The 26,430-nt window shown below is 48.2% G+C and overlaps 1 protein-coding gene across 2 annotated transcripts in view; it reads left to right on the top strand.

Moving 5' to 3' along the window:
• The first annotated feature begins 3,536 nt into the window (after positions 1-3,536).
• Positions 3,537-26,430, top strand: part of LOC117899471 (putative uncharacterized protein DDB_G0293878) — a 28,161-nt gene continuing 5,267 nt past the window's right edge. The window contains exons 1-9 of one of the 2 annotated variants that reach the window (XM_034809499.1): positions 3,537-3,737; positions 3,789-4,505; positions 12,470-12,874; positions 18,700-19,203; positions 19,796-19,979; positions 20,928-21,110; positions 21,178-22,587; positions 22,661-23,138; positions 23,569-23,874. In XM_034809499.1, the coding sequence (XP_034665390.1) occupies positions 3,562-3,737; positions 3,789-4,505; positions 12,470-12,874; positions 18,700-19,203; positions 19,796-19,979; positions 20,928-21,110; positions 21,178-22,587; positions 22,661-23,138; positions 23,569-23,874 (4,363 nt within the window). In that variant the 5' untranslated portion in view covers positions 3,537-3,561. Of the gene's footprint in view, positions 3,738-3,788; positions 4,506-12,469; positions 12,875-14,906; positions 15,003-18,699; positions 19,204-19,795; positions 19,980-20,927; positions 21,111-21,177; positions 22,588-22,660; positions 23,139-23,568; positions 23,875-26,430 lie in introns of those variants that run through there. The other variant, XM_034809493.1, reaches the window with a different exon arrangement.

The following is a 26,430-nucleotide window of genomic DNA, read 5'->3' as shown; positions in this document are numbered from 1 at the left end:
GCTTCACTTCCTCACTGTAACTCTTGGGGGAAGGGAGTGCATCGAAATTTGTGGTGTTTCCATTTCTGAATAATAATTCAATCGGAATATTCATTCTGCCTGGGGAAACTCTACTGAAAGTTGCAGTTTTTACACTTTAAAAATTATTCTTATGCGTTAATATCGAAATTAATAATTAGCTGAGTGACCATAAACCCTTTCTATCCATGAAAATGATTCAATTGGAAATTCTGACAGCACAAATTTAGCTGACGGAAAACTTTAAGAAGCTGTCTCTAAATGAAAACTTTAAGCAGAAAATGCGAACCTCCAACTGAATCGTCTCCTCTCTTATTGCTTCTCTCTCCTTCTCTGTCTCATCCTTAATCATATTGCAAAATGGCCTAATATCCATAACTAAATGGATCAAAACCCAAAAAGCAGCAACAAGCAACCCGCAACCCGCAGCAGTTTCGTTTTCCACTTTTATTTTATTGCTCCACTATTAATGTTATTATTGTTGAGTTTTGGGGTTGGGATTGGGGTTGGGCCTCTGGGTTTTTGCGGCTTTTGCTGTTGCTCGGAGACGGTGCTTTTACGATCATTTCCCATCCGACGACTGGGGCACCGTTACCCACCAAATTCCGAGCACAGCACTATTTTCCAACTCCACCTGCATGAAGAAATTATTCCTCTTTTTATGGTTTTACCCCTCAAAATCACTGAAGCATCGTTTTGAGGTGATTTCGGGTGTGATTTGGTTTGTTTGTTTTCATTTTTTGGAATATTTAACAACTGCAAATGGCAGGCTGCCTTTACGCCGGATACATTTGCCCTGAATGCTGTAGACTTCATTCAGTCTTCGATGGAAGTTCTTTACGTGAAAGCTGTGAGGAAACTTCAGAATTTTCAAACAAAATATTTATTTATTAGGGCTACAGACCGATTAAAGTTCTCCTGTAATTTTTTGGGCATATGGCGGAATCATTAAACAATTTTTATGGCAGATTCAATTGTTTAGTTCAAAAAAAAATACTTAAAATAATTGTAGTTGCTGCGTTCTTGGGGATATTCATAGGGTTCAAAGACACAATTCGGTTCAGAATAATCAGAGTCATAAGGCAGCAAAATGCTGCCTTAAAAACATAAATTATATATTATTATTCATTTTAGAGTAAGTTCCATGGCGAATATCCAATTGGGTTGCAACAAGCGGAATAATTTCTTGTTGTTCTCTGTTAAATTTTTCAATTTAGACTTGCAGAGGAGTAGACACTTTGTGCCTGGCTCGATCAGCGCTGGGGCCATCCCAACCATCCATCAATTATGTAGATGTATCTACCTTATAATACAAAGTCTCGAAGGTTCTTGATCAGCTCAAGCGTGGCAACAATTAGCTGACTGATGGCAGGAGCAACAGGGGGCATCTGAGGCACGTCTGAGGCGGATGGGAGTAGCTGGGGAAAGGGAATCGTAGCTCATGGGGGTGTTTCCATTGACTGAGTCGTGTCTGCTTGGGATTCGGTTTTCGTAAACTCAATATGATTTCATAATAAAATGTATTTACTTGTTGCAAAAGTAGGGAAATGTGTGCGCCTTCAGTTTGGAGCGTGAGTCATGGTGGCGTGTGTTCAAATGGCGTGAACAGTGTCATGATTTCTGGTTCAATGGTGTTCCCATCCGCAATCGCGCCTCACCCTTCTCTCTCTCTATCTATCTATCTCGGATGTATTAGATCAATCTGGCACCTGAAAGCATTCTCGACCTTCGCTTTCGGCATCCTCAACCTTCGCTTTCGGCTGCAGCTTCATTTTACATCATCGCTCTTGTTTATCCAACGTTTATCTGTGCTTTGGCAATGTGACCCAGAAAGGCCAATGAAAATGAAAATGAAAATGAAAATGTCAGAGATGAAGTCCATTAAGTGGGCGCCAAGTAACCCTTCAGGGGGGGCCAGTAAATGTCGCTTGGAAAGGCTGTCATTGAGGGCCTCGGCTGGGCCCATAAAGCATCCATAATGCAAATATAACAGAGCACGTTATAACAGATCTGCTTTTTGGCCATCCATCCGCATTTCACGTACGAGCAGCATTCATTCCATTCAAATTCAAATTTTGAGTTGAATTCGCTTGAAGGTTGAACAGATGTCGCTTGCAGAAATCGCATTCATCGCATGCGTTCACTGTCCATCACAAAAACACATCTGACACACATTCAAAGTAATATCAATAATATATAGATGGATATTGTATGGCTACCTTCCGATCTTTATACAACTATTGGCACACTTTGCCCGCTGGCAGTCTTGCTCTGCCGATTGCGCAAGGCATTTTCATTTTGCGTCTTCATTCAGTTTGGATATTTGCCTACAGACGGAGGGGGCCCAGAACCGTTAACTGGCTGCCCACAGAAGCTGCAGAGAGCTGGCAAAAATAGCTAATTAGAGCGCTATTATCTTGGAAGTAACTTTGTTCAATCAGTTTTCACTTCAAGTAATCTAATTATATATGAGAGAGTACAAATCTGCATCGCATCTGCACTCAGTCTGTACATATTTATGTATGAATGTATGTAAAATATGGTAGCTTCATATGTACATTTATCTGCATCGTATTTTGTCATCATTGGCCAATTGGCTTGGACAATGCCAATGGCCCGTTGGCTGTCAGTCAATTAGCTGAGAATAGAACTCGCTGTGGAAATTGTTGAATGCCCTGCAAACACCAGCAACAATATACAGCATATTACGAGTACATTTATTAACAACAAAATTTTGATCGACCCCGTGGAGGGTTTGTATTCTGACTGTTGGTGTTGTTGTTGTTGTTGCTGTTGGCGCGTGCGCAGCCAAGTGAAACATTTGAAGCGATGACTGGGAGCAGTCGCAGTCGCAGTCGCCGTCCGCAGAAGCAGCAGCCAGCAGCAGCAGCAGCAACAGGAGGGTTGGCGTTGGCCGGACTTGTCATGGCAGTGAGCGTGAAAAATAAATAAATACGTGTAATACAATGAAATGCGGGGCTGCTCATGCCGCTGCCGTCTCTTCAATGTTGAGCAAACATCACCAACAATAATACAAAAATGAAACTAAAACACAACAATACAGAAAAACAAAACTAAAAACTCTTAATCATACTCTGGCGCTGGCGCTGGCGCTGTCGCAGACGCTGGCAGCGATGCCAGCTGCGCAGTTGGCGGAACTTTTGCATTAGGAGTTTCTGTTTTTGTTTCAGTTGGGGAGTCGCAGTCGGAGTCGGAGTCAGAGTCGAAGTTTTATTTTTGGCCAAACAACATTTGCGTCAACGTCGTCACGGAAGGCAGACGCGACAAACGCGACAACGCGACATCGAACGGAAACCGGAAAACGAAACAGAAGCAAAAATACAACAACTACAACAAAAATAGAATTAAAAGCCATCAGCGGATTGCGACAAAACAAGAGAAAGAGCAGGAGAAAGAGCAGAGAACGCTAACGAGAACGCCAAGCAGAGCGGGAATAGGGGAACAGGGGAATTGGGAATAGGGGAATTGGAGAACTGGGAACGGTACGGCACGGCACGGTTCGGTACGGGACGGGACGGGACCATGCCCAGTAGTTCGCCGGTGATCGTGTGGAACGGTGCTCAGTATACGGCCAGCAGCAAAGAGCTCGAGCAGCTGCGTCGCGACTACGGCCTGGATGCACGCATGCTGGAGGCGACCCTTGTGCCGCGCTACAAACGCCACAAACCGGAGGCCAGTGCACGCAACGAGCACGTCAAGCAACAGCCAACAGCAGGAAAGCCCAGCGCCACTCCCAATCCCAATCCCAGTCCCATCTCCAGCTCCAGTTCGGACTGGATTCTGCGCCAGGATAAGGACAAGACCGTCAGCCAGGTCAATTTCCATCCCTGGCCGGGCACCCACTTCGATCTGGTGCCGTGGCGACGCACCCGCTCCGCCTTGGACCTCACCTCGGTGGCCGACTACAACCACAGCCTGCTGGTGGACGCCAAGTCGCTGCGCGGCCTAGAGAAGCTCGAGTTGCGGCAGCAACGGCGCCGCCTGCAGCGTGCCCAGTCCACCCACCAAGGCCTGAGGCGCCTCGTGCGCGTGCGCCTCATCTTCTCCATCGAGCTGCGCCACAAGCGGATGGAGGTGCTCCGGAAGAGCGCGCTGCCCGTGCGCGTCTTTGAGCAGCGGTTCGCTCTCAGCGAGAACGAGAGCGCCGCCTACGAGCGGGTGCTGCTGGATGCCAATGCGGGAGTGGAGCAGCATGTGGGCTACTTCAGCAGAAGGCCACAGCAGCCAGCGCAGGATGAGCAGCTTGTGGTGGACTTTGCCAGCGAAACAGAGGCAGAAACGGAGGATAAAGCGGAAGCCGATGAGGCTCTCTATGCCACAATAGCCAGCCCAGGAGCCAAGAGAGCAGCTTCCACAGCAACTGGCACTGCCACTGTTCCTCCTCCTGTTGCTGTCACTGCCAATGTAACTCCTGCATCGGGTCAGGTGCCATGCGTCAAGTGTCGCCACATTGCCATCAAACTAAGGTAAAAACCTAACCCAGACGGTCAGTGAAATCTTCGCCAATCTTCTGCTTAGACCGAATTTCGAACGGTAAACAAGAACACAAGAAAGAAAAAATAACTTTAAAAATAAACTCCAAAACTTAATTAACTACAGTGAAGTGTGACTAAAGAAAACAAATCAAAATCAATCAAAAAACTACAGACGAACTTGTTCTTTTTTTTAAAGTGATTTAAATGCAATTATGTAGAGTACATAATTATGTACATTTTTTGTCTATGCTTGAGGAGCAGCGTGTTCCCTCCAGTGATTTGTTCCACATTCATATTTTATGTATCAAATTTGTGTTCCTGTTTTTGCTGTAGCTTTCCCGGTACATTCACCCAAGGTTAGGTTAGGTTAGGTTGAGGCGGCTGTCGGGGATTGTCAGAGACCCGACACACTTAGGCCGGTTTCGGCCCATTGTGATACCGCATGTTTCGCTCCCTTCTCTCCCGTGAGACCCTATTTTATCCATTATCCCATCCGGATGCCCTTATGAAGCCAGCGATCCGTCTGGGACTTATTGTAGACATGTCCGAAATGTCATTTAGAAAAGGAGAGCCCAAGTATTGGAGTCTCCTTCTACTGAGAGCCGGGCAGGAGCAGAAGAGGTGTTCCACAGTCTCCTCCTCGTCCTCATCTCTACAGCTTCGACAGAAATCGTTATAAGGGGCTCCCAGCCTGTTTGCATGTGTGCCTATTAGCCAGTGTCCCGTAAGGGAGCGTATGACTGAGCTGCACCTACTCCTACTGAGTTTGCAGAGCTCATCGGTGCGCTTCCTATTTATGTTAGGCCATGTTTGCCGAGTTATGCGACATAGTGGCACAGTTTGCCATCTGTCATTTGTAAGTTTCTTAAAATGTTCTTTTATTCTGAGCTTGCAGGTGGCCATTGGCATACGAATATCCTCCTTATCATTGAGAAGGGGGATTGTTGTTCCAGCTCTGGCCAGCTCATCTGCTATACAGTTGCCTTCAATGTCCTGGTGGCCCGGGACCCATATTAGGCTGATGACGAACTGATAAGCCATCTCGTGAAGAGATTTGCGACAGTTCGCAACTGTGGCCGAGCTTGTCGTTATCGCATTCAATGATTTGATTGCAGCTTGGCTATCACTGTAGATGTTTATGTAAGTCGCTTCAGGGGTTAGTTCCTGAAGACAGCTCAGAGCTTCCTTGATCGCTATGACCTCCGCTTGGAAGACACTGCAGTGATCCGGGAGCCTGAAGGAGTAGCTTATATTCAGCAGTTCGGAGTATATTCCTCCTCCGACCTTGTTGTCAAGCTTTGAGCCATCAGTAAAAATTTGAATGGCTTCCTTTGGACCAGGCGGTCCCTCAAGCCAGTCGTTTCTGTGAGGGATGATTGTCTCAAAGGGGTATCTGTATACTCCCTCGGAACGCAGTAGTCCGTTTTTGCAGGGACGATGTTGTTTCCATTTAGGATGGATGCATGGCCGGTGCGTTGTGACACCCATTGGTCGGAGTCTCTGAGACGGATTGCTGCCATTTCTGCCTGCTCCTTTCCTGCAAGGTCAGGGCTCTGCAGGCAAAGTATAGCATTTAGCGCATCCGTTGGCGTTGTGCTCAGAGCTCCACTGATGCTTAAGGCTGCAGTTCGCTGCACCTTGCTTAGTTGTTTTGTGATGGTCCCCTTCGATAGGGCAGTCCACCACACTGTGACTCCGTAGAGCAGTATTGGTCTAACTATTGCTAGGTAGATCCACTGGACTATTCTTGGGTTCATGCCCCATTTTAGCCCAATGGCCTTCTTGCAAGTGTAGAGGGCTATCGTAGCCTTCTTCACTCTGTCTTTGATGCTTAGGTTCCAGCTGAGCTTTTTATCAATTACCAACCCTAAGTAACTGGCACTGTCGCTGAAGGAGAGCCTGCATCCGTTTAGTATTGGGGGGTTGAGGGGCGGGATTTTGTATTTGTTTGTAAACAACACAAGTTCCGTTTTAGAGGGATTAATTCCCAGTCCACGCGACTTTGTCCATTCTGACAATCGTGCGAGCTTTGCGGTCATTAGTTCGCAGAGTGTTTGAGGGAATTTTCCCGAGAAGATAATGGCAACGTCGTCCGCGTATGCTACCACCTTGCAGCCCTCCCCTTCCAAGTCACACAAGATCTTATTGACGGCTATGTTCCATAGAAGGGGAGACAGGACACCGCCTTGCGGGTGCCTCTGTTGACATACCTTGACTGAGTGGACGATCCCATTGATGATGTCACTGTCCTGCATGTGAGCAATTGATCTATGAGCATCACCAAGTGACGATCCACCCCCAGGTCAGTCAGTGCCTCTGTGATGGCTCCCGGTATGACGTTGTTAAAAGCTCCCTCAATGTCTAGGAAAGCGATTAGGGAGTATTCTTTGACGTGAAGAGATTTCTCTACCGCCGAGATTACTTCATGGAGTGCCGTTTCCGTGGATTTCCCTTTTCGGTAGGCATGTTGAGCGCCTGACAGCCACTGAGGTTTAATGGTTTTCCTCAGCTGCAGCCCGACTAGTCTTTCAAAGGTTTTAAGAAGGAAGGACGATAGACTTATTGGTCTGAAGTCTTTTTTGGGGTTGTGTGAGAGGGTTTACCTGCCTTGGGTATAAAGACTATTTTAGCCTTTAGCCAAGCGCGGGGATTTTTCCCACTGTCAGTATCTTCCTGAAGATACTTTGCAGCCAGTTGATGGCCACGTCCCCGGCTTTTTGTAGCTGAGCCGGAATGACTTGGTCCGGGCCAGGCGATTTGTAGGATTTAAAGCTGTTTACTGCCCAGCTTATATTCCGTTTTGTGAGGATGTGCCCCATCGAGGTTTCCGGGCCTTCACTTGGGGTGTCTGCCGGCTCGATGGTCGTACACCCAGGAAAGTGAGTTTCGAGAAGAATGTGTAGGGAGTCCTCGCTAGAGTTTGTCCACGTACCATCAGTTCTCTTGAGATATCCCACCGAGGGGGATGTTTTTGACAGGACCTTGCGTAGCCTTGCGGCTTCTGACGTGTCCTCAATTTCGAGCAAAATTTATGCCAAGAGGCCCTTTTGCTCTCCTTGTTTCTTTTTGTATAGGGTTAGCTTACTTTTGTAATTTTCCCAGTGCGCTACCTCGCTGCTGCTTTTGGCTCTGTTAAAGAGAGTCCTGCAGTCTTTTCGGAGGGTATCTATATGTTTAGACCACCAGGGGGTTTCTTTTCCCTCTTGGTTTGGTCGAGGGGCAAGCTGCCATGAAGGCCTTATTGCAAGCTTCCGTGAAATTGTCCACAAGACGATTAAGATCGTCTTGTGTATCCGGGCATTTTGGGGCTAGGGGAGTAATTCCTCCATTTTGCGCTATACGTATCCCAGTTGGTTTTTCTTGGGGTTTACATAGCTAGTGGGTATGGTGCTTTCGAGCGATAGGGTTGTCTCGATGTACCTGTGGTCGGAGAAGGAGTGGTCCTCTAGGACTCTCCAACTTTTATAGTGTCTAACAGTTTGTGAGATAACAGAGTGAGGTCAATAACCTCTTGGCGGTTTTTATAATGAAAGTGGGGTCATTACCCCGATTTCCAATAAATAGGTTGGAGTTAAGGATGAAGCTAAAAGTGACTCACCCCTTACATTTGTATCCGAGCTCCCCCATTGGGTGTGGTGAGCGTTGGCATCGCAGCCTATTAGTAGGCTTGTGTCCGACCTCTCGCTCTCGCTGACAATCTTGCGAACGAGGTCACTGGGAGGATCGCTTTCCTCATGAGCCATGTAGGACGACACCAGGTTCAGGCGTGTCCCTTGTAGCTCTAGGCTGGCCGCCGTGTTGTCGCCGTTGCTAAAGTTGTGGATCAGAAAGATATTTAAGTGCTTTCTTGCTAATATGCAGGTTCTTATTTTACCTTCCGTTTGGGCTACAATTAGGTTGTAGTCCTTTGTCGCTAATCCACAGACCCTGCCTCCTACCACCCAGGGCTCTTGGATTAGGACTATGTCTCCTCCGCTCGCGACTAAGCGGAGTATAAGAGCAGCGGATGCTGCTTTACAGTGGTGGAGATTTATCTGCAGAAGCCTCAGAGACTTCATTAGAAACATTCTCCACCACTGTTATATCGGCGTCTGAGTCGTCGAGGATGTCGTCCCGACACATCGCCTCAAAATCGAGCAGCAGCTCCGTCTCCGAGGAGTAGCTCTCTAGGGCCGGCTCCGGCTCCGGGTCTACTTCCGGTGCCTCGATCTCCGAGGCAACGTCCTGCTCAACTGGTTTGTTGGCAGAACGCGCCTCGGCCGCTGCATCCGACTTGTAGACCTTCATGGTCACCGAGCTGAACCCGAAGTTGAGCTCTCCCCTGGCTGCCTCGATCGGGGCTAGCGATTCCTTGTTCAGGATCACTACCGCCTGGTTTGTGGGGCCCTTTGATGCCTCCACTTTAGCCACCTTCCAGTCTGAGGTTGGCAGTGTGGGGTTGCATCTCTGCAACATCGTTAGGATCCGCTCGGGCTCCTTGAAAGTGGCCGGTACCCATATACGGGCTCTTGGCCTACTTGGCACCTCGCTCCAGTCTACAGCGACGAGCTTCGCCCCTGCGTAGACCTCACCGATTTGCGCCACCGCAGCTTTGTATAGCTTCACGGAGCGCTCATCCTCGCAGGCTACCACTTTTATATTACCCTGGAACCATCCCATGTCCTTGCAGACTGGGGGTGGCCCGGGATCCTTCTCTAGAAGCTCGAAGCAGCGGTCGGCCAGTGCCGCTTCCACCCACTTCCATTGGCTTCTGGGTATTTTCCCCTCCGCGCTGCCTTTATCGAGAACGCTATATCAGCGTCCTCTCCTTGGCAATCTGCGCGAAGGATACGTTTGGTAGAATCCTGGATCGCTTCGCGGCAGGTCCGGGCGTCTCTTGAGAGCGTTGCCTCTTCTGTTGTGCGGCCACCTTCTGTGGCTCCACACTGAAGTTGGGCAACACCGTCGAGGCCCATTCTACTTTTTTCAGCCAGTCTGCTGTCGGACTGACTTCTTGGCTGGCGTTCTGCCGACGGAGTATGTGCCCAGCACTTCTCTTTTCGGCATAGCTATACTTCTTGGCTTGGACGCTGGTAGATGGCAAGTCCTCACCCGCCGCTTCACCGGAAGGTTGGGCAGCCGCAATATTGCTTAGCTGCCCTACCATGGTATCAGTTTTGGGTGTTGACTTTCCACCCATCCCAGGTTTGGGATGAGATCCACCCGGATTCATACCCGCGTCCTTCACCGTGCAGGTCTTTCCTGCGTCTGAGCGGATCGGGCCAGGCCTTTGGGCCGCTGCCTTCTCCCGCTTGGGATTTCTCCCTGCAGGCATTTGGGGAGTGCCTCTCTCGTTTTTGGTTTTGTTTACAATATTTAATGATTTCTCCATATAGTTCCCACGAGCTGCAGAGAAAGGGAACGGTCCACCCCGGCAGAGCTCTGCGTTACCCGGGTAAGGCATAATTAGAACAGGGGGCTGCCAAATCCCTGAGCTCTCCGTTCACGACTGGGCTAGTGTTTATACCGGGCCCCCAGCCAGGCTGACTCTTGGCACGGGTCGAGTGACACCTTAGTCCGGCCCGGTGTGAGGTGAGTGTTGGGGCTAGGATGTGGGTAGGTGTTGTGTAGGGATGGGATTGTGTGAGCTACTTAATGAGAGGCGGCACCACAAGCGCATCGTCAGTGTTGCTGCGTCGCGAACACCCGCTGGCTGTCCGGGACTGCTTATTTCGGTACTCTCCCTCAGAGCCAACTTAGTTGATGCTCTTTAGGATGCCCGCCTATTCACAGCTGACCTACCCACTGGGGTAGGCCGTTCGCTATCCGCAACCTGCGACCCGTCCGGTGGCCTCAGCTAGGCCCCCTCTGAGCCACCTCAGAGCCCAATAGGATCATCGGATACATTCACCCAATATTAAATCACAAATTGATTATCATCTTCCGTTCTCAGCTTTCCCTCTTTGCTTTCTTTCTCAATAGATTTTAGTCTGGTCTGCTAAAAAGTCATCTAAAGTCATTTTCCATGTGTACATTTTTTTGCTAGTTTTTCTTGCCCGTCTACAAATGTCTGCTTGGATTCGATCGATTTGAATTTAGCTGAAAAACAAACTGTCTATGAAGCTCTTCTCCTCCACATCCATTTGTCATGAAAGTGTTAAGCATTTCAAAAGGAAAGTGAAGTCTGTCAGCAGCCCACAAGGTGACCCCTAGCACTTCTCTTATCTGTGGGAGTCGTAACAAATCTTAATTCAACATTTCCCTAACCCTGTTCACCAATTTGGTTGACCAACTGCCCCGCAATACTCTTGCCAAATACTTTTTTGTTGTTGTTTCCCTCACTTTGTGCTGTGGTGTTTGTGTGTTTATGGCCGGTGTTTGTTGGTTTTTGTGCGGCTTGTGGCACCTGCCGCCCTGCTTAGTTGACACCTGCTACCGGCCCGTATTCATTTTACAGTTGCCACTGCCACTGCCACAGCTGTTGCTACTGCTGCTGCTGCCGTTGATGCAATAAACTGGAAGAAAGTGTCGTCTTCTCGGCTTTCTGTTTCGTTATCATGCGCCAAACTGGGAAAGCACAAACCAAAAGCAACAACTTCCAACCCAGCAGGGTATACGCGACTTGCTGTATCATAGGAGTAAAGCCACAGTTGGAAAAACCTTTATTGAGACAGCTCATTGCGTGACTTATACGAGTATCAATTTGGATGTATTTCGCTTGGCTTTAAAGCAGGGCTCGGCACCCATACAGTTAACGAGCCGTTTTTGCGTTTGTGTGTGAAGACGCACGCAAAACGGAACATTGGTATTGGTACGAATCACTGTAATACGCTTGTACGTGAGGGCAGCGCAGCCGCAGCGCAGCAGCAGCGCCTTGTCCCGCACCCATGGGATAGGGCCGTGCCGAGCCCTGCTTTAAAGGGTATCTCTTGCTTCGAACTGCGCTGCCATTTTCGCTGCTGCCAACAATTAATTTGTTGTCGTGCGTTTTCTCGTTGAACAGGGGCAGGTCTGAGGCAGGCAGTTTTGTTTAGTTTTATCATTATGATTGCTGGCTCCGCAGCGGAAACGGCAGGGGACGCTCACGATCAACGATCACGTGAGTCAGCAATGCCAAAGCATCGGCATACAGGCGCATAAAGGTACTACGACTGAGGTGGAGGCAGTAGACTTGACCTGGTTTAGTGATTTGGAAAAGGGCACTGCAGTCGAAGGAGGCTTCGGCTCCCGCAGACAGCCGCAATCAACATTAATTGCCGGTACTTCCTTTGATAATTATGAGGAGCATCAAATCGTTTTTGTTTTTTGTTTCATTTATAAACATTTGGACTGTTTCCATGTGCCTTTTGCATTGTTTAAGCAATGTTCAATTAAATGCAATGTGCCACAGCCATTATTCAATCATCCAAATGTATACAAAATATTCTTACAGACTTAACGTTCATTTTCCTGCTGTATGAACGTGAATTGAATTTATTTTTAAATACATTTAATGAGAAGTGTTTTCGATTAGCCACCAAAAACTATAAATTTGTGTTTAAATTATAAATGCGTGTTGCATTTTCATACCATCTATTAATGAACAACTAGCAGCCAGTTCGTGTCTCAAGTCGTTTGTTTTTCCAGCAGCGAAGTTGACTGCGAATTATTTTCACGCTCGTGCCCAAAAGTAGACAACAATTTCCTGAAAAGCTGCGAGTTTTCCTTCAGTTTCATGAAGCACTCTGCAGGAACTTTGGCTGCAGTAACTCCAACATTCTCGTACATATTTGAACATTTCCAAACAGCCTTTCCGAGACAGCAAAGGGGAATGCATGAAAAATTATACGCTTGCGCTTGATTCATATTGTACGATTATTGAAACACCAAAAAGAATTATCTGGAAATTAAATTTCTGCTCGAGAAATGAACGCAGTCAAAGCTGCTTTATTTAGCAGAAACCCTCACTAATATAATTATCTCATTAATATTTGCAGAACCATAAACGACTATGCTCTAAGCTCGAATCTGCACTTGAAGCACAGCAACAGCAACAGCAACGGCAACGGCAACAACCACAACAGCCACAAGCTGAACAACTTGCACAGCAACAACAAAGTCATTGGCAGCGGCAACGGCAACGGCCACTGCAACAGCAACAGCAACAGCAGCAACAGCAGCAGCAACCTGAACAGAATGATGCACGCCCACCAGCTGGACTCGTATCTGGGCGGAGGACCACTCCAGATGATGAACATGAGCAGCATTGGCCAACTGCACCATCCGGGGAATGTTTCGGCAAACGAAAGGCCCAACGGAGGGGCTCTGGCACTGCACTATGCTGCCGCGCGTGGCTGCCTCGATTGTGTGCAACTGCTGGTGGCAGCATCTGTAGATATTTGGTAAGTCAAATCACAGTCAAGATCCCCTCACAAGTTGTCGCAGAGTGAAAGCTTTGATCCAATATCCGATGCTAAATGCACGGCCGACAATCGACAATCGACGATTGATTGTCGCAGTTCCATTTGTATTTTATTATTTCCTTAATTTGTCGTTGTTCCCATTCGATGGAGTTGTTCAGCGTTTAAGCAATTAAACTACAATGAGAGATTTATGCTTAATTTCTACTGCGTTAGAAAAATAAGAGCTCAAGAATGGGTCACTGCGTGGACATGTGCTAAAGTAACTTAATTTGAATATATATTTAAGCATTTCCCAAGCAAGATGCAAAGTAGAACCTCTTTCAGCCCTATCATCGCTGGAAAACCTGCATCAGCGATTAGAATTGATTATCTTCCGCCATTGAACATTTCGGGCTATGCAAACAGTCAATTAAATGCGCCAATTAAAGCTTATTAGCGCATCGAACAATGAACAAAGAATGAAGTTAGCCAAACCAGAAGTTGGCTCCAGCAAGTGGGCCAACGATCCAGCGGCCACTCCACTGGCTTCACCCAAATTCCCATCGCCAATCGCCCCAAAGAAGCGCGCGTCCATCCACAGCGAAGATTCATTTAATTGTTCCAGCTTCAGCTCTCGAGCTCTCGGGCAAGGCAAGCCAGCGGAGCGAGTTGCAGCCTCCAGCCGGCTTTGGAGCCAAGTTTGGTTCCATCTTGTGCCATTTTGAATTGGAGTCAAACTGGATGTCGGCAGGGGATCTGTGGCACCACAAAAGCACCGTTGCAACAAGTTTCTTTCATTCGCATCGAAGTGGAGCAACCTCGGACCAAGTCAAGGAATCAGAATCAATGCCAATGCCTCCGCCATTTCTCTCCTGTTCTGCGATGCTCTCCCCTGGCTGCTGGATCTGGTCAGCTGCAAGCTGCAATTCATATTTATAACGCGTCGAGCCAGATCAATTGACATGACAACTGACACAGCGACACAGCGACACAGCGACACAGAAAGCAACAACAGTTGACTGCGGGCTGCTCGATCAGTTCTCGGCAAGTTCCCAAGAATTCGCTTGAACTCTTGAAGCCAACCTCGCTGTAAGCTATTCGATAATGCTGTATGCAAAGACGATACGAACGTTGTAGTAGCCGCAGCATGTTTGCTCCAGAACGAGGGCTGCTCGATGAGTTTTATCTCTAGATTTGTTTGCTGATAATATTTTGTGGAGCAACCTACCGCTGAGTCCGGCAAGTCGAACGAGCAGCCTTCGCCATAGACCATTTGATAATATTTTGCGTGCAGTGGCAGTGGCGGCAGCAGCAGCTCGATGAACGCTGCCGCTTCTTGGGGCACAAAGCTGGTTTGCCCCCGCCACGCTCTCGAGTCCGCTGGTGGTTGGTGGCTGGTGGCTGCCCCAGCTGAGCTTGGGTTGAGCTGCGGCAGTGCAGAGCGTTGGCCACTCGATGTGGCCTGGCGCTGGCTATTCGCGTTTGGCCAGTCGAACCGAACGGTGCTTTCATTTCGTTCCGTTCCGTCTTGAGTCTGCAGCAAGCCGCACCGCACCGCACCGCACCGCCAGCGCCTGTGTTCGTTTGTTTGTTACCGTTTACCCACATCGCAGCGATCGCAAAACCGTTACACGCAGCAGCAGCAGCAGCAGTGGCAGTGTCAGTGGCAGTGGCAGCAACATGCGGCCAAAGAATGAATTTGAATTTTGATTTCAATGTGGGATCTGGCACGGCTTCGTCTCGCTTCGGACACTGATGCTTGATGCTCGATGCAGCAGCAGCTCGGGCGGTCCTCCGCCTCCGCCTTTTGCCACCCAGCCTCAGCCCCAACCTCAGAGTGCTTGCAACGTGCTGGTCAGCCCGAAGAAGCCGACAAAATTTCGCGCTTCAAAGTATTTCGAATGCAGTTAACGAATCGGAACGCGAATTAATTAACAGTTTCAGTGTACCAAAGAACTGCAAGAAACAGCAACAGCAACAACAAAAGAAACAACAACAACAGCAGCGGTGGCAGCGGCAACAACAACAAAAACAACAACAACAACACTCATCAAACAGTAGCCACAACATTGGGCTTAATGCTGAAGCCAAGTGGAGCTCGAGATCCAGTAACCGCAACCATGAAAAGGTAGCCTCGGTGGCCGCATCTTCGAGCCGTTCAGTTACAAACAATCAATTGGCCAGGCAGCGAGGAGGATGCCCGCCAGCCCCGAAAGATTGTCCCGCAACAAAAGAACCCAAATCGTATATCCCAATAATAACAATAACAATATTTTGATCCTATTTTGTTTTGTGTTGTGCTGTGTGTTTGTGGTGTGTGTTTGTGTGTGACCAAACAAAAATTAAAGTAAAAATAATTACAATTCCGACCATACAAATATTCTGTGAGTGCTTTGTGCTTTGTGGAGGATTCAATTAAACAGGATTGACACGAATGGAGAAGACAAAAACAGTATTAAGCAAAGAAAATAATTCTAATTGAAACTGTAACTGCCGGTACAGAAATACCTATAAATGGACCCAAGAATGGATAAAAGGAAACCTCTAGGGAAACTGCAGTTCGTATTTCAAGTGTGGCAGAGAACCAAAACGTAGCTGCTAAGCTGATTGATAATTTGATTTGTTCATAGAAAAGATAGATAGAGAGAATGCAGTCTGTTTGCCATGATGCTCTGGCCATAAACATTAATTTTAATGTTGGATTCAATAAAAATAAACAGCCAGAAAGAAGGAAAAGAAGGAGCAGTAAGCTGTTACGATGTTAAGTAAAAGGAATGGAGCTTGTGGTTAGAGTTTTTCATTGAATTTAGATAGAGAATATACAGAGATGGAGGAAGAGGAACATAAGCATAGATAGGCATGTAAAACGATAGACAGAAACCTCTAACAATTTTCATTTAGATCTCTACAAATGAAACCAAATAAGACCCAAAAGATAAACAATTTGGAAACGAATATGTTTAATAGAAGATCGATTAAAATAAATGATAGCAAAACCAAAATGCAGCGCCAGAGAGTTCAAATCTTAAAGTTTTCACCCACTCAATGCGGGATAAGTGGAGCACAAAATGTGCGCCCCACAAAAATGGTCAAAACAATTATCAGAGAATCGGTTCGAGAATGTTGCGAGCATGGGGAGTGGGCGCTGTCGCTGTCAATTTAAAAATTATCTATTAATCGATTTGCAAGACAATCTGTACTGTCCCATTCGCTGTCTGTCTGTCTGTCTTCGTGGTCTATTTGTGTCAGGCGAGTTGCTTTCATTCTGCATTCTCTTAGTGATCGGCGGGCGATCGTCAATCAGCGGCCACACTTTTGCACGCAAATGTTCAATTAAACACATTGGGGCTGCCTCATCATAAACGAGTATACATATAACTGTCAACAGGCACATCTAACGAGGTTCGTGTGCGGCCTCTCCTCCTCCTCCTCCTCAGTCTCAGTCTCAGTCTCAGTGTCTGGCATCCTCCTGCTTTCGTCTGCAGCTCAATTATTCCGCCTTTCATTTGTCGGGGCTTCAATTTGGTTTTCTATATGGCAAGACACATTAAATAAATTAAAAAATAATTATTAAATTGCAATTAGAAAAAGAAAAACAAAACTCAAAACAACAGCGAAGAGAAGAGCAGCTAAGAGAAGATATTCAATTGGGATATATATAAAAATATCTCACTGTATTTTCCCCCTGTATATTGGTAAAGACAAAAACCAAACAGAAGCCGAAACAGAGTAGAGCACGTGATGGGAGTGCGGGGGGGAGAGGTGTTGTGTGAGGTTGTGATAAAGATGAACAAAAAAATCAACTTTAATTGGTTTACAATTCATTTCTAAAGCGAGAAAAGCTGGAAAATGTAACAACTCGTCCGAAGTCGGACGAAGAAAGCCACTTGAAGCGCCTTCTTCCACGCTCTCTCTCTCTCTCTCTCTGTCTCTCTCTGTCTATATCTCTATGTCTCTCCCCCGCCACTTTGCCCCTCTGTCTGTGGATCTGCCAGTGCCGCCTCGCGTATTCCGTGTGTGCAATACCCATGAAGTCGTAAGCCAGTTGACTAAGTGAACAGTACAGATGCGAGTATCTGCACATTACCCATCATCGTCGCCTCCGTTGCTCGCGCCAGCATCATTGGCGAGGGGCGAAAGCACAGTGGGACTGTGGGACAACTTCCATGGCAAGGGAGCTGCAAAATATGGGAAAACAAATATAAAAACTAAAAACTGTGCACAATTATTCAGACACAAACCATAAAAGGGCCATGGGTACAGATGAAATGAAACAAGAATGCTAAAAAAAAGAAAAAGCCTAGAGGATTACGTATCACCTCTGTGCTAGGCTGCAAAAAGATTTTTCACATAAAAATATATAAACTGAATAGCTTAGAGGTGGAAAAGGCAGATAGATAGTTAAATTAGCAATGGAATGTTGCAGAAATATTCAAAAACACTTGAAAACTATGGCAGAAAGAGTAGAAAAGTCAAACGAAAACACAAAACTAAACAAATAATAAATAAATGCAAATGCAATGATGTTAGAATGTTCGAAAGTTAAAATATTTATCGGAAAAGAAAGGCTTTGTATTGTACAGATGCAGAAAATATAGAAAAAAGCATAGAACATGTTAAGAACTCAACAAAATAAATATAAATAACTGGAAAGCAGATATTCATTTGCAAAGTTTTAGCTTCCTGCCCATAAATGATGCCATGCTGGCCCCACTGTGCGGCATGTGGAAAGCAGAGCTGTGCTCGCGTTGCCAGCTAAATGGTAACAGCAGCAGCAGCAGACGCCACACGGCCCGCGGCATCTGCTGGGAGTCAGGCGTAACACAGAGAAACGTCTGGTGCAGCGCCCACCCTCCCGTTCCCCTTTCCCTGCCACACTCCAGCTTATTCATGCCAGTGCAGTTTTTTAAGCGTTAATTTCACCAAAATAGCAACAGCAACAACAACAACAAAAATGCCAGATCAGTGGTAGAGCCGAGGCAGCAGAAAGCAGAAATAGTGTTTTGCTAGAAGTTTGTCGAGCAGATCGAGCATCGAGCATCGAGCATCGAGCATCGAGGGTTTAATCTGTAAGCAGCCACATCGGAAGCCAGACAGCGTTAGATACAGGGCCGGGCCGCAACAGACTTTCGGTTTCAGCTGAAAGACAGTTAGACGGACAGACGGACGGACAGCGGTGATACCTAAGGTAAACCTTAAGCGTTCCCCGGTTGAACCGGGCTACAAGTTCGTGTGGCATGTGGCACGAGTTCGGATAAAACTCGATATGCAAATTCACGAAAGCGAAAAGAAAACCCACGAAACCATCAAGCGGTGGTTGAAATTATTCAAAGTGATTTTTCCTAAACCAGTTTCATATTTGATTTGATTTTTGTTTGTTTGGTGTTGATTCAGTGTCTAACGGTATTGGGAAAATCAGAGTGAAATAAACGGAAAACCCGGCAGCAGAAGCCTCAAGACACGAGTGCCAAAAAAACGAAAGTGCAAATCGAATAATTATGAAAAAAGAGTGTTGAAAAACGTTGAAAAACTTTAACGTGTTGAGTAGGTAAGCGAAGGCCAATTAAAGCGAGATTCAAGAGCACCAAGCACTTCACCAATCAATCAAGCAAGCAACCAAACCAACCAACCAACCAATCAATCAAGCAATCAATCAAGCAATCAATCAAGCAATCAATCCAAACTGTGACACACAAGTACACACCCATCCACCCATCCAGCCCCCTAGCCCCTGCAACTGCAAATTGATATTTTGAGCCTTATCATAAACCAACACTGTCCATTTCCTCCTCTCCTCGCAAATCCCCTCTGCCACCACTCTCTAGCTACTTCTCCACCATCAACGTTAAGAAGGGCCTGCTGGGCCGCATGACCACAAGTCTGACCTCCTACCGCCGCAGCAAACAGAAGAGCAAATCGAACAATGACATCCACACGATCATCGCCACGGAGGTAACGGCCGCCATCCTCAGCAGCAGCAGCCACAGCAGCAATTCGGAGATCGAGCAAAGCCCCACGGAGCTGGGAGGCCAGAATCAGGACAGCCACAGCCACAGCCACAAACAGGAGCATAGCAATTCGAATAGCAGCGATCTGCAGGATCTAAGTGAGCTCATGATGGAGGCACACAAGCATCAGCACTCGCACCAGCACCAGCACCAGCATCCGCACCAGCATCAGCATCAGCCGAGGAAGGCCGCTGTGGAGGCTGTGCGGGATCGCTTGGATGTTGAGGATGATGAGAACGACTCCAACGATGATGACGAGGCGACGCCCATGCTGAGCGGAGTGGGGCGAAAGGAGCAGAACAATCGCCGCAGTGTTGTGAGGTTCGAACGGGGGTATTCTTATAGCCTTTTTCTGACTCTTAAATTTGATTCAATTTATTGATTGAAATGGATCTTTGTTATATAATTCCTCAAACATTGTCCACACACTTTGACCCGTTTAGAATTTATTTTCCCACACAATCACAGAGTCGCATTCCATTGATCATGGATTGTGATCGATCGATCGACTAATGATCGAAGCAAGAGCAGACGAATGCACAGCAATCCACAAAGATCTGCCGTTGAACTCATGCAAAGCCCAGAGCTCAATCAGTGCATTTCTTTGATAATATTACCCATGCCATGATATCAATGTGATTGCTGTATTTTTTTTTTATATTTTTGTATATGGGCATAGACCGTCTGAATGCAGTGTGAATGCCATGTGAATGGCGACTGTCAAGTGAATGCTTTAGGAGCTTAGCTACAATTTTTTATGCAGCCTCAAATCTGGCGTTAATGCCAAAATGCTTCTTTTTTTTTTGCTCATTAAACACTTGTTTTTTTGGCTGTTAATTGGTTGGCAATTTATGTGAACGTCTTTTTCGTTTGTTTTGTTTTTCTTTGGCACGCTTTTCCTCGCCGATTGCAGCGCCAATACGCAAATGGACAATGATGTCACGCCCGTCTATTTGGCAGCACAGGAGGGCCACTTGGAGGTGCTCAAGTTTCTGGTGCTTGAAGCCGGCGGCTCACTTTATGTTCGTGCACGCGACGGCATGGCACCGATCCATGCCGCTTCACAAATGGGCTGCTTGGATTGCCTCAAATGGATGGTAAGCTGAGCCACTGGCCAAGTGCCTTCCGTGCAACACATTCAACACTATTTCGGCTGCCATTTGGCTGTACGAGTAGTTAGCAAACTGAAGCAGCAGCCAATGGGGGTCAATTGGAGCACAGCAACTTGCCGCGAACTCGTTTGGTGCGCTCTTATTTCTTTTTTGTGGGTCCTGTTCGTGCTAACGGGGTTCTGGTGTCTTGACCAGTTTGTCGCCTGGCCTATACAATCTATCAACTGGGGAATGTCCCCAGAGGAGACCAAGAAGCAAGAGAGAGAGAGAGAGAGAGAGAGCGCAGTATGCAGATGCCCGCTGACAATGGCCCATTGCATTGTATCCGCTCTGCCGCTCTGCCGCACTTCCTCTCTCAGCAAGAACCAGAATGCATTTTTCAAGATCATCGAAGAAGTGTGTGCTGGCAGTAGAAAATCACCTTTCTAAATTGAACTAAATAGTTTTCCATTTGCCGTAAGAGCTGACGGGTGGAAAACCACTTTCCACAATGCACACACACAGCCAATGGGCCAGCAGACGCTCAACGGACAGTGAGTGGACAGGCAAGACACACTGAAGAAACAAGCAAATATCGCATCAAACAGGACAATGAGCTGCTGAACGAATGGAGTGCGAGTGGACACTGAGTGGACAGAAGGCTGAACGGTCAGTCAGTCAGTCAGTCAGACCAACACTTGACACGAGTGGGAAAGTATTTGCCATAAAAGATCAAAAGCAAAGAGAAGGTAGATAAATATGGGTACATTTGTGCAAGTATTTTGTGTGGCAGATGTGTAGCAAAAAGAGAGTCGTAAACACCGACTAAGAGTTCAGAGAATCAACAGTCAGAGACTACACCAATTACATCGATTTTTGCCACAGGATGATGCTTTTTGGGTACCATTTGGGGTGTCCAGCGTTAATACATTTTCTTTGATTTCTCTTGGCCAGGTTCAAGACCAAGGCGTCGATCCAAATCTGCGGGATGGCGACGGTGCCACGCCACTGCATTTTGCCGCCTCACGGGGTCATCTGTCCGTGGTGCGTTGGCTGCTCAATCACGGTGCCAAGTTGTCGCTGGACAAGTATGGCAAGTCGCCCATTAACGATGCGGCCGAGAACCAGCAGGTTGAGGTGAGTACGCAGAACCTGGCTTGAACCTGCTAACACTCTGACTCTGACTCCGTCTGACCACCTGCAGTGCCTGAATGTGCTGGTCCAGCATGGTACGTCGGTGGACTACAACAGCAAGAACAGCGTGCAGCGACATAAGGCGCAGCAGCAGCAAATGCAACATCAACAGCAGCAACATCAGCAGCAGCAGCAGCAGCAGCAGCAACATTTGAGCAGCAGCTGCAACTCAAACTCAAACTCCTCGAAGCAAACGAGTCGCAGCAACACCATCAAGTCCAAGTCATCGTCCACATTGAGCTCCGATGTGGAACCATTCTATTTGCATCCGCCAGCAGTGACTGCAGGCGCTGGAGGAGGATCAGCAATGGGCTTGGGCCTAGGCATGGGCATGGGCATGGGCATGGGCATGGGCATTGGTATGGGAATCTCGCGAAAGAACAGCGATGCCTTGTACTCGCAGCAGTCGCGCAGCTCCTCGGAGAAGCTGTACAATGGCAGCTCATCCATGGGGGGAGGCAACGGAGGTGGAGGTAGCAGCTCCACGGGCGGTGGCGGTGGCGGCGGCGGCGGCGGGGCATTGTTGCCCAACGATGGGCTGTATGTAAATCCCATGAGGAACGGCGGAATGTATGCCACGCCCTCGCCCAACGGCAGCATCTCGGGTGAGTCGTTCTTCCTGCACGATCCGCAGGACATCATCTACAACCGGGTGCGGGACCTGTTCGTGGACTCGGACTGCAGCAGCGTGAAGCAGCACAACAGCAACAACAACAGCCACAGCCACAGTCACAGCCACAGTCATCACAGCAGCAGCCACCATCATCAGCAGCAGATAATGCAGTCGAAGGCTGGCAACGCAATGACCATCCAGGCGGATGTCCATTCCAGCTCGAGCGGCGCTGGCAGCGGCTCCGACGAGTCCGTCTCCATCTCGTCCAGCTTCAATTCGCCCAAGAGCAGCAGCCACCACCATCAGCAGATGCGCAGCCAAAGCTTCAATCGGCATGGCAGCAGCAGCAACAGCAACATCAGCAACGGCAATGGCAACATCAGCAACAGCAACAGCAGCGGCGGGAAGAACAACAACAGCAACAATAACTACAAGCAGCACAAGAGCATGGCCAGCAATGGCAATCAGAATGGTGGCGGGGATCACGATTACGAGGATATTTATCTGGTGCGTGAGGAGTCGCGCAAGCAGCACCAACATCAGCAGCAACACCAGATACAGCTGCAGCAACATCAGCAACAGCTGCAGCAACATCAGCAGCAGCAACAGCAACATCAGCAGCAGCATCAGCAACATCAGCAGCAACAGCAGCAACAGCAGCAGCAGCAACATCAGCAACAGCAGCAACAACAGCAACATAAATACAATGTGGGACGTTCTCGATCCCGGGACAGTGGCTCCCACTCACGTTCGGCCAGCGCCAGTTCCACACGCAGCACAGACATTGTCCTGCAGTACAGCAATCATGTAAGGATAAATTGCAAGCAAATTCCACAGAAAACACAGAAATTAACGAATTATTTTCCATTCTCATTTTTAGCATTTGAACAACAAGCGCAATAACAGCATTTCCAGCAGCAACAATAATGGCAATAACCACATCAGCAGTGCTAACAACAACAACAACAGTCTGCTCAATCGCAACAAATCGCATTCAATCATCGGTCTGCACAGCAGCAAATACGATTCCTCGCTGAAGGACAACTACAGCTCGAAGAATGTGAACCTCAAGAATCAGCTGCTCAATGGCGGCATCAAGAGCGACACCTACGAGAGCGTCTGTCCACCCGAGGATGTGGCCGAACGCACCAAGCAGACGCACAAGAACTCCATGATACGCAACAATCTGGTGGATGCCTCCATGCCACAGTTGCTCGGCAGCAGCAGTCCCAATATTGCACAGAATGTAAACGGCAGCGGCAGCGGCAGCAACCATCAGAACAACAGCAACAACAATCTGGGAAGCAGGAACCTGAAGCGGGTATCCTCGGCGCCACCCATGCAGAACGTGGCTTTGGGTTAGTTCATACACCAACAAAAACTGTGTCTCCAAAAAGCTCGCACATAACTGTCAACAGTTTCTGCCTTTGCCAACCACGCATACCTGCTCGCCTCTCGCTGTGAGCGAACATTTTTTGTACCAATGCAAGAGCAAGCCACTGTTGCCGTTCTCTCGCGACGATGCATCGCGATGTGCTCAGTGAAGAACAGTTACAAAAGGGAAGGGCAGAAATCGGTCTCTGCTTGAGCGAAGAGCGAAATGAGCAAAGACAAATATGATCGCGAGCTTTGAGAGCTTTTTTCCAGACACCCTGAAAGTGTTGACAGTTATTTGCGGGCTATGCCTAAAATATATAGAGGCGTATAGATTTGGAAAAGAGTCCGCTTTAACAGCCTGCCGTCACATTTAAGATTTTACTCAAACTCCTTTATTATTATTTTGCGCAGTGAATGGACCACCACCACCGCCACTGCCACCACCGCTGCGCGCTCCAGCTCAGCAGCAGCGCAACAACTTGAATGCCGAACAACCGAGCAACGGCAACAACGACAGCGGCAGCAACAGCAACATCTACAAGAAGAATGTGTTTGGAGCGAATGCAGTGTCCAGTGGTGCCGTGCCAACTGCTGCTCCCATTGTGGCCAACGATGCCGTTGACTCCGACTCTGGCCTGGAGGTGATCGAGGAGCCAAGTCTGCGACCATCGGAGCTGGTGCGGGGCAATCACAATCGGACCATGTCCACCATATCAGGTGAGCCGTATGAATAAATCGTATAAATGTAAGCTGGGAAAACTGCAACTACTTTCCACTGGGTTACATTTTTTTGTGGCTAATTCTTGATCAGTTTTAGCCAGGTGCTACGTAGATTTTTATTTAAGAATATTCCATCACGTCGGTCATGAGCTAGCAATCATCCAATCCCCACTCATTCGACTTTCACATCTCCTTGGCAACATTGGAAAATTTCAAAAATTTTTGTAAGCGAAACAGAAAAGAAATCGCCATGAATACATCAGAGACAAGCGACGGCGTGGACCTAACCGATCTGGGGACAGATACCTCATCCACACTGGACAACGATGAGACGCGGGCAAAGCAACAGCCCGATCCGTGGACGCTCAGCCTAGATAAACTGATGTCGGAGCTGAGCACTAACACGTCCACCAAGAACAAGTACATTGTCTATAGTGTTGGCAATCCCACGCTCATTCTCAATTCCCTGGATCCGCAGCAGCTGACCGTTGCCGAGTCACAGCTGCTCGACAAGCACTTGACGGACGTGAAGGTACTGCCACCATCCATGCCAATGTTCCCGGATCCACAAATACTTGTGCAGGGCATGAAGCGCAATAATGTGAAGCAGAGGGCCAGCAGGGCCACTTCCAGCCGGGTCAAGCCGACCAAGGGCGTGGTCAAGGGCCGATACAGGGCGGCATGTGGCGAGGTCAGGATCTATCCGAAGCACGAGGACGTTAGTCAGGCGGCTGTGCCGAGAGTGGATCCCGACGCCATACCCAGTACCAGTCGTGGCCTGGCATCGACTCCACGTCCCTCCACGGTGCCCCATCGGAAGTCGTACAGCAAGCGGCAGGCGGCCAAGGCCAGCACCAACAAAGGACGGGCCTCGCAGGACACGGCGCCTGGGAAGGACTTGCAGCCGAAGCAAGAAAAGAAGACCGATGCTCCTCACTAGTCGAATAAACTAAGATTTCTACATACAGCAACATATTACGCTGTCATTTCCGAGGTCTTTCACCTCAGACAAGACAACCGGCAGACAGCAGACGACAGTCGTTAGGAGTCAAGGTGGGGTCGGGGCCGAGTCCGGGGTCTGGCGTCGTCAGCGTCCAGTGGCTTGTGACTGTCTGCATTGATTGATCAATTAGGGGAAATGTTGCCAGTCATGTGGGTCGATTGAGCAGGAAGATGCCCTGCAGTCTGCAAACAAGTTGGCAGCAATGAGAATCAGCTTAAGACAGGCCATGCCTGGAAGGTGTCCACAGGAGAATGAGAAGGCTGCAGGCTGATGCCTCTGTGGGCCGTGTAAGGATAGCTTAAGATGTGTTTGGAAGACCAAGCAGTGAGTTTCATCTCAGCTGCATTGTAGACTGAGTTTTCCAGGCGTAACCCGATCATGCCGCACGCCCCACTAGGCGTCTGACAACCAGTTCCCATTGAGCCATATTTGCCGCCTCATTATCACACACTAAATATCGAGCTTTGACTTAATTGCTGCCACATTAAAGCAAAGCAAACTGCGTAACTTGAGCTGCAAAATAAGACAGTGACAGGCGACAGGCGACAGTAGAAAATGTGATGGATAGCTGCTATGTTTGACATGTGTTTGGCTCGATTTTCCATTTGCTAATTGCCTATTATGCCGTGGCGGTGGATGCGGAGCAGATGGAAAACTGGAAATGCTTTGGCTGCTTATAATTGAGACGACGTTCACACGATAATGCGGCAAAAGATCCGTGGAAATTTGTGCTGCGCAAACAAAGAAGTGGAAGTGGAAAAGTGGAAATGGCTGAAACCATTGAAAACAATCCAATCCAATCCAAGTGCCGTATGGGGGCCAAAGCCGACCCCCTGATCCCCAGATCCCTATGCCCGATATCAAATTGAGGGAAACCAGAAAAGCGTTGGGCATGCCAGCAGACACACTGGACATGGGAGAGTGAATCCCTGGGATGCAATGAGGAAGCTATTTGCCAGCAAGACACGAGGCACCCAAAGCCGAGGAGAGCCGAGAGCCGAGACCCCAGACCCCCAGTGCCGAGACCCGAGACCCGAGACCTGCAACATGTCCCACACATTTCCCCATAATTGGCCCCGACGATAGTTCACTCACCACCCGCAACGCCTCCACATGGCCTGGGCGGTAGTAGTTCGGTCTCTGGCAAAACTTTTACCAATGAAAGTGAACGTGTTTGCCGCACAACAAAAAAAGAGAGACAAACGATCGTTGGAGCTGCAGTTGCAGTTGATGGCAACCTCCACATTGTCGTCGCCGTTGTGGCTGTGCCTCTGCCTGTGTCTGCCTGCCTGCCTGCCTGCCTGCCTGCCTGCCTGCCTGCCTGCCTGCCTGCCTGCCTGTTTGTCGTTGTGTGTTTTCGGAGCTTTGCCGATCCACTGTCTTGGGTGAATAACTTTGTCGATCGTCTGAACTCGGATCAGGCTGCCAGCGACGTTCGCACAGACAACATCGTCGAGTTCCCAAATCGTTCGCTGAGTCCTCGAATCATTCGTGGAGTTCCCTAATTATTCGTGCAGTTCTTAAATCCAATCGTGAAGTATCCAAATAAT

Source organism: Drosophila subobscura, chromosome A (assembly GCF_008121235.1).
Source record: "Drosophila subobscura isolate 14011-0131.10 chromosome A, UCBerk_Dsub_1.0, whole genome shotgun sequence".
Taxonomy (NCBI): Eukaryota; Metazoa; Arthropoda; class Insecta; order Diptera; family Drosophilidae; genus Drosophila; species Drosophila subobscura.
This window is presented reverse-complemented; position numbering and strand designations above follow the sequence as displayed.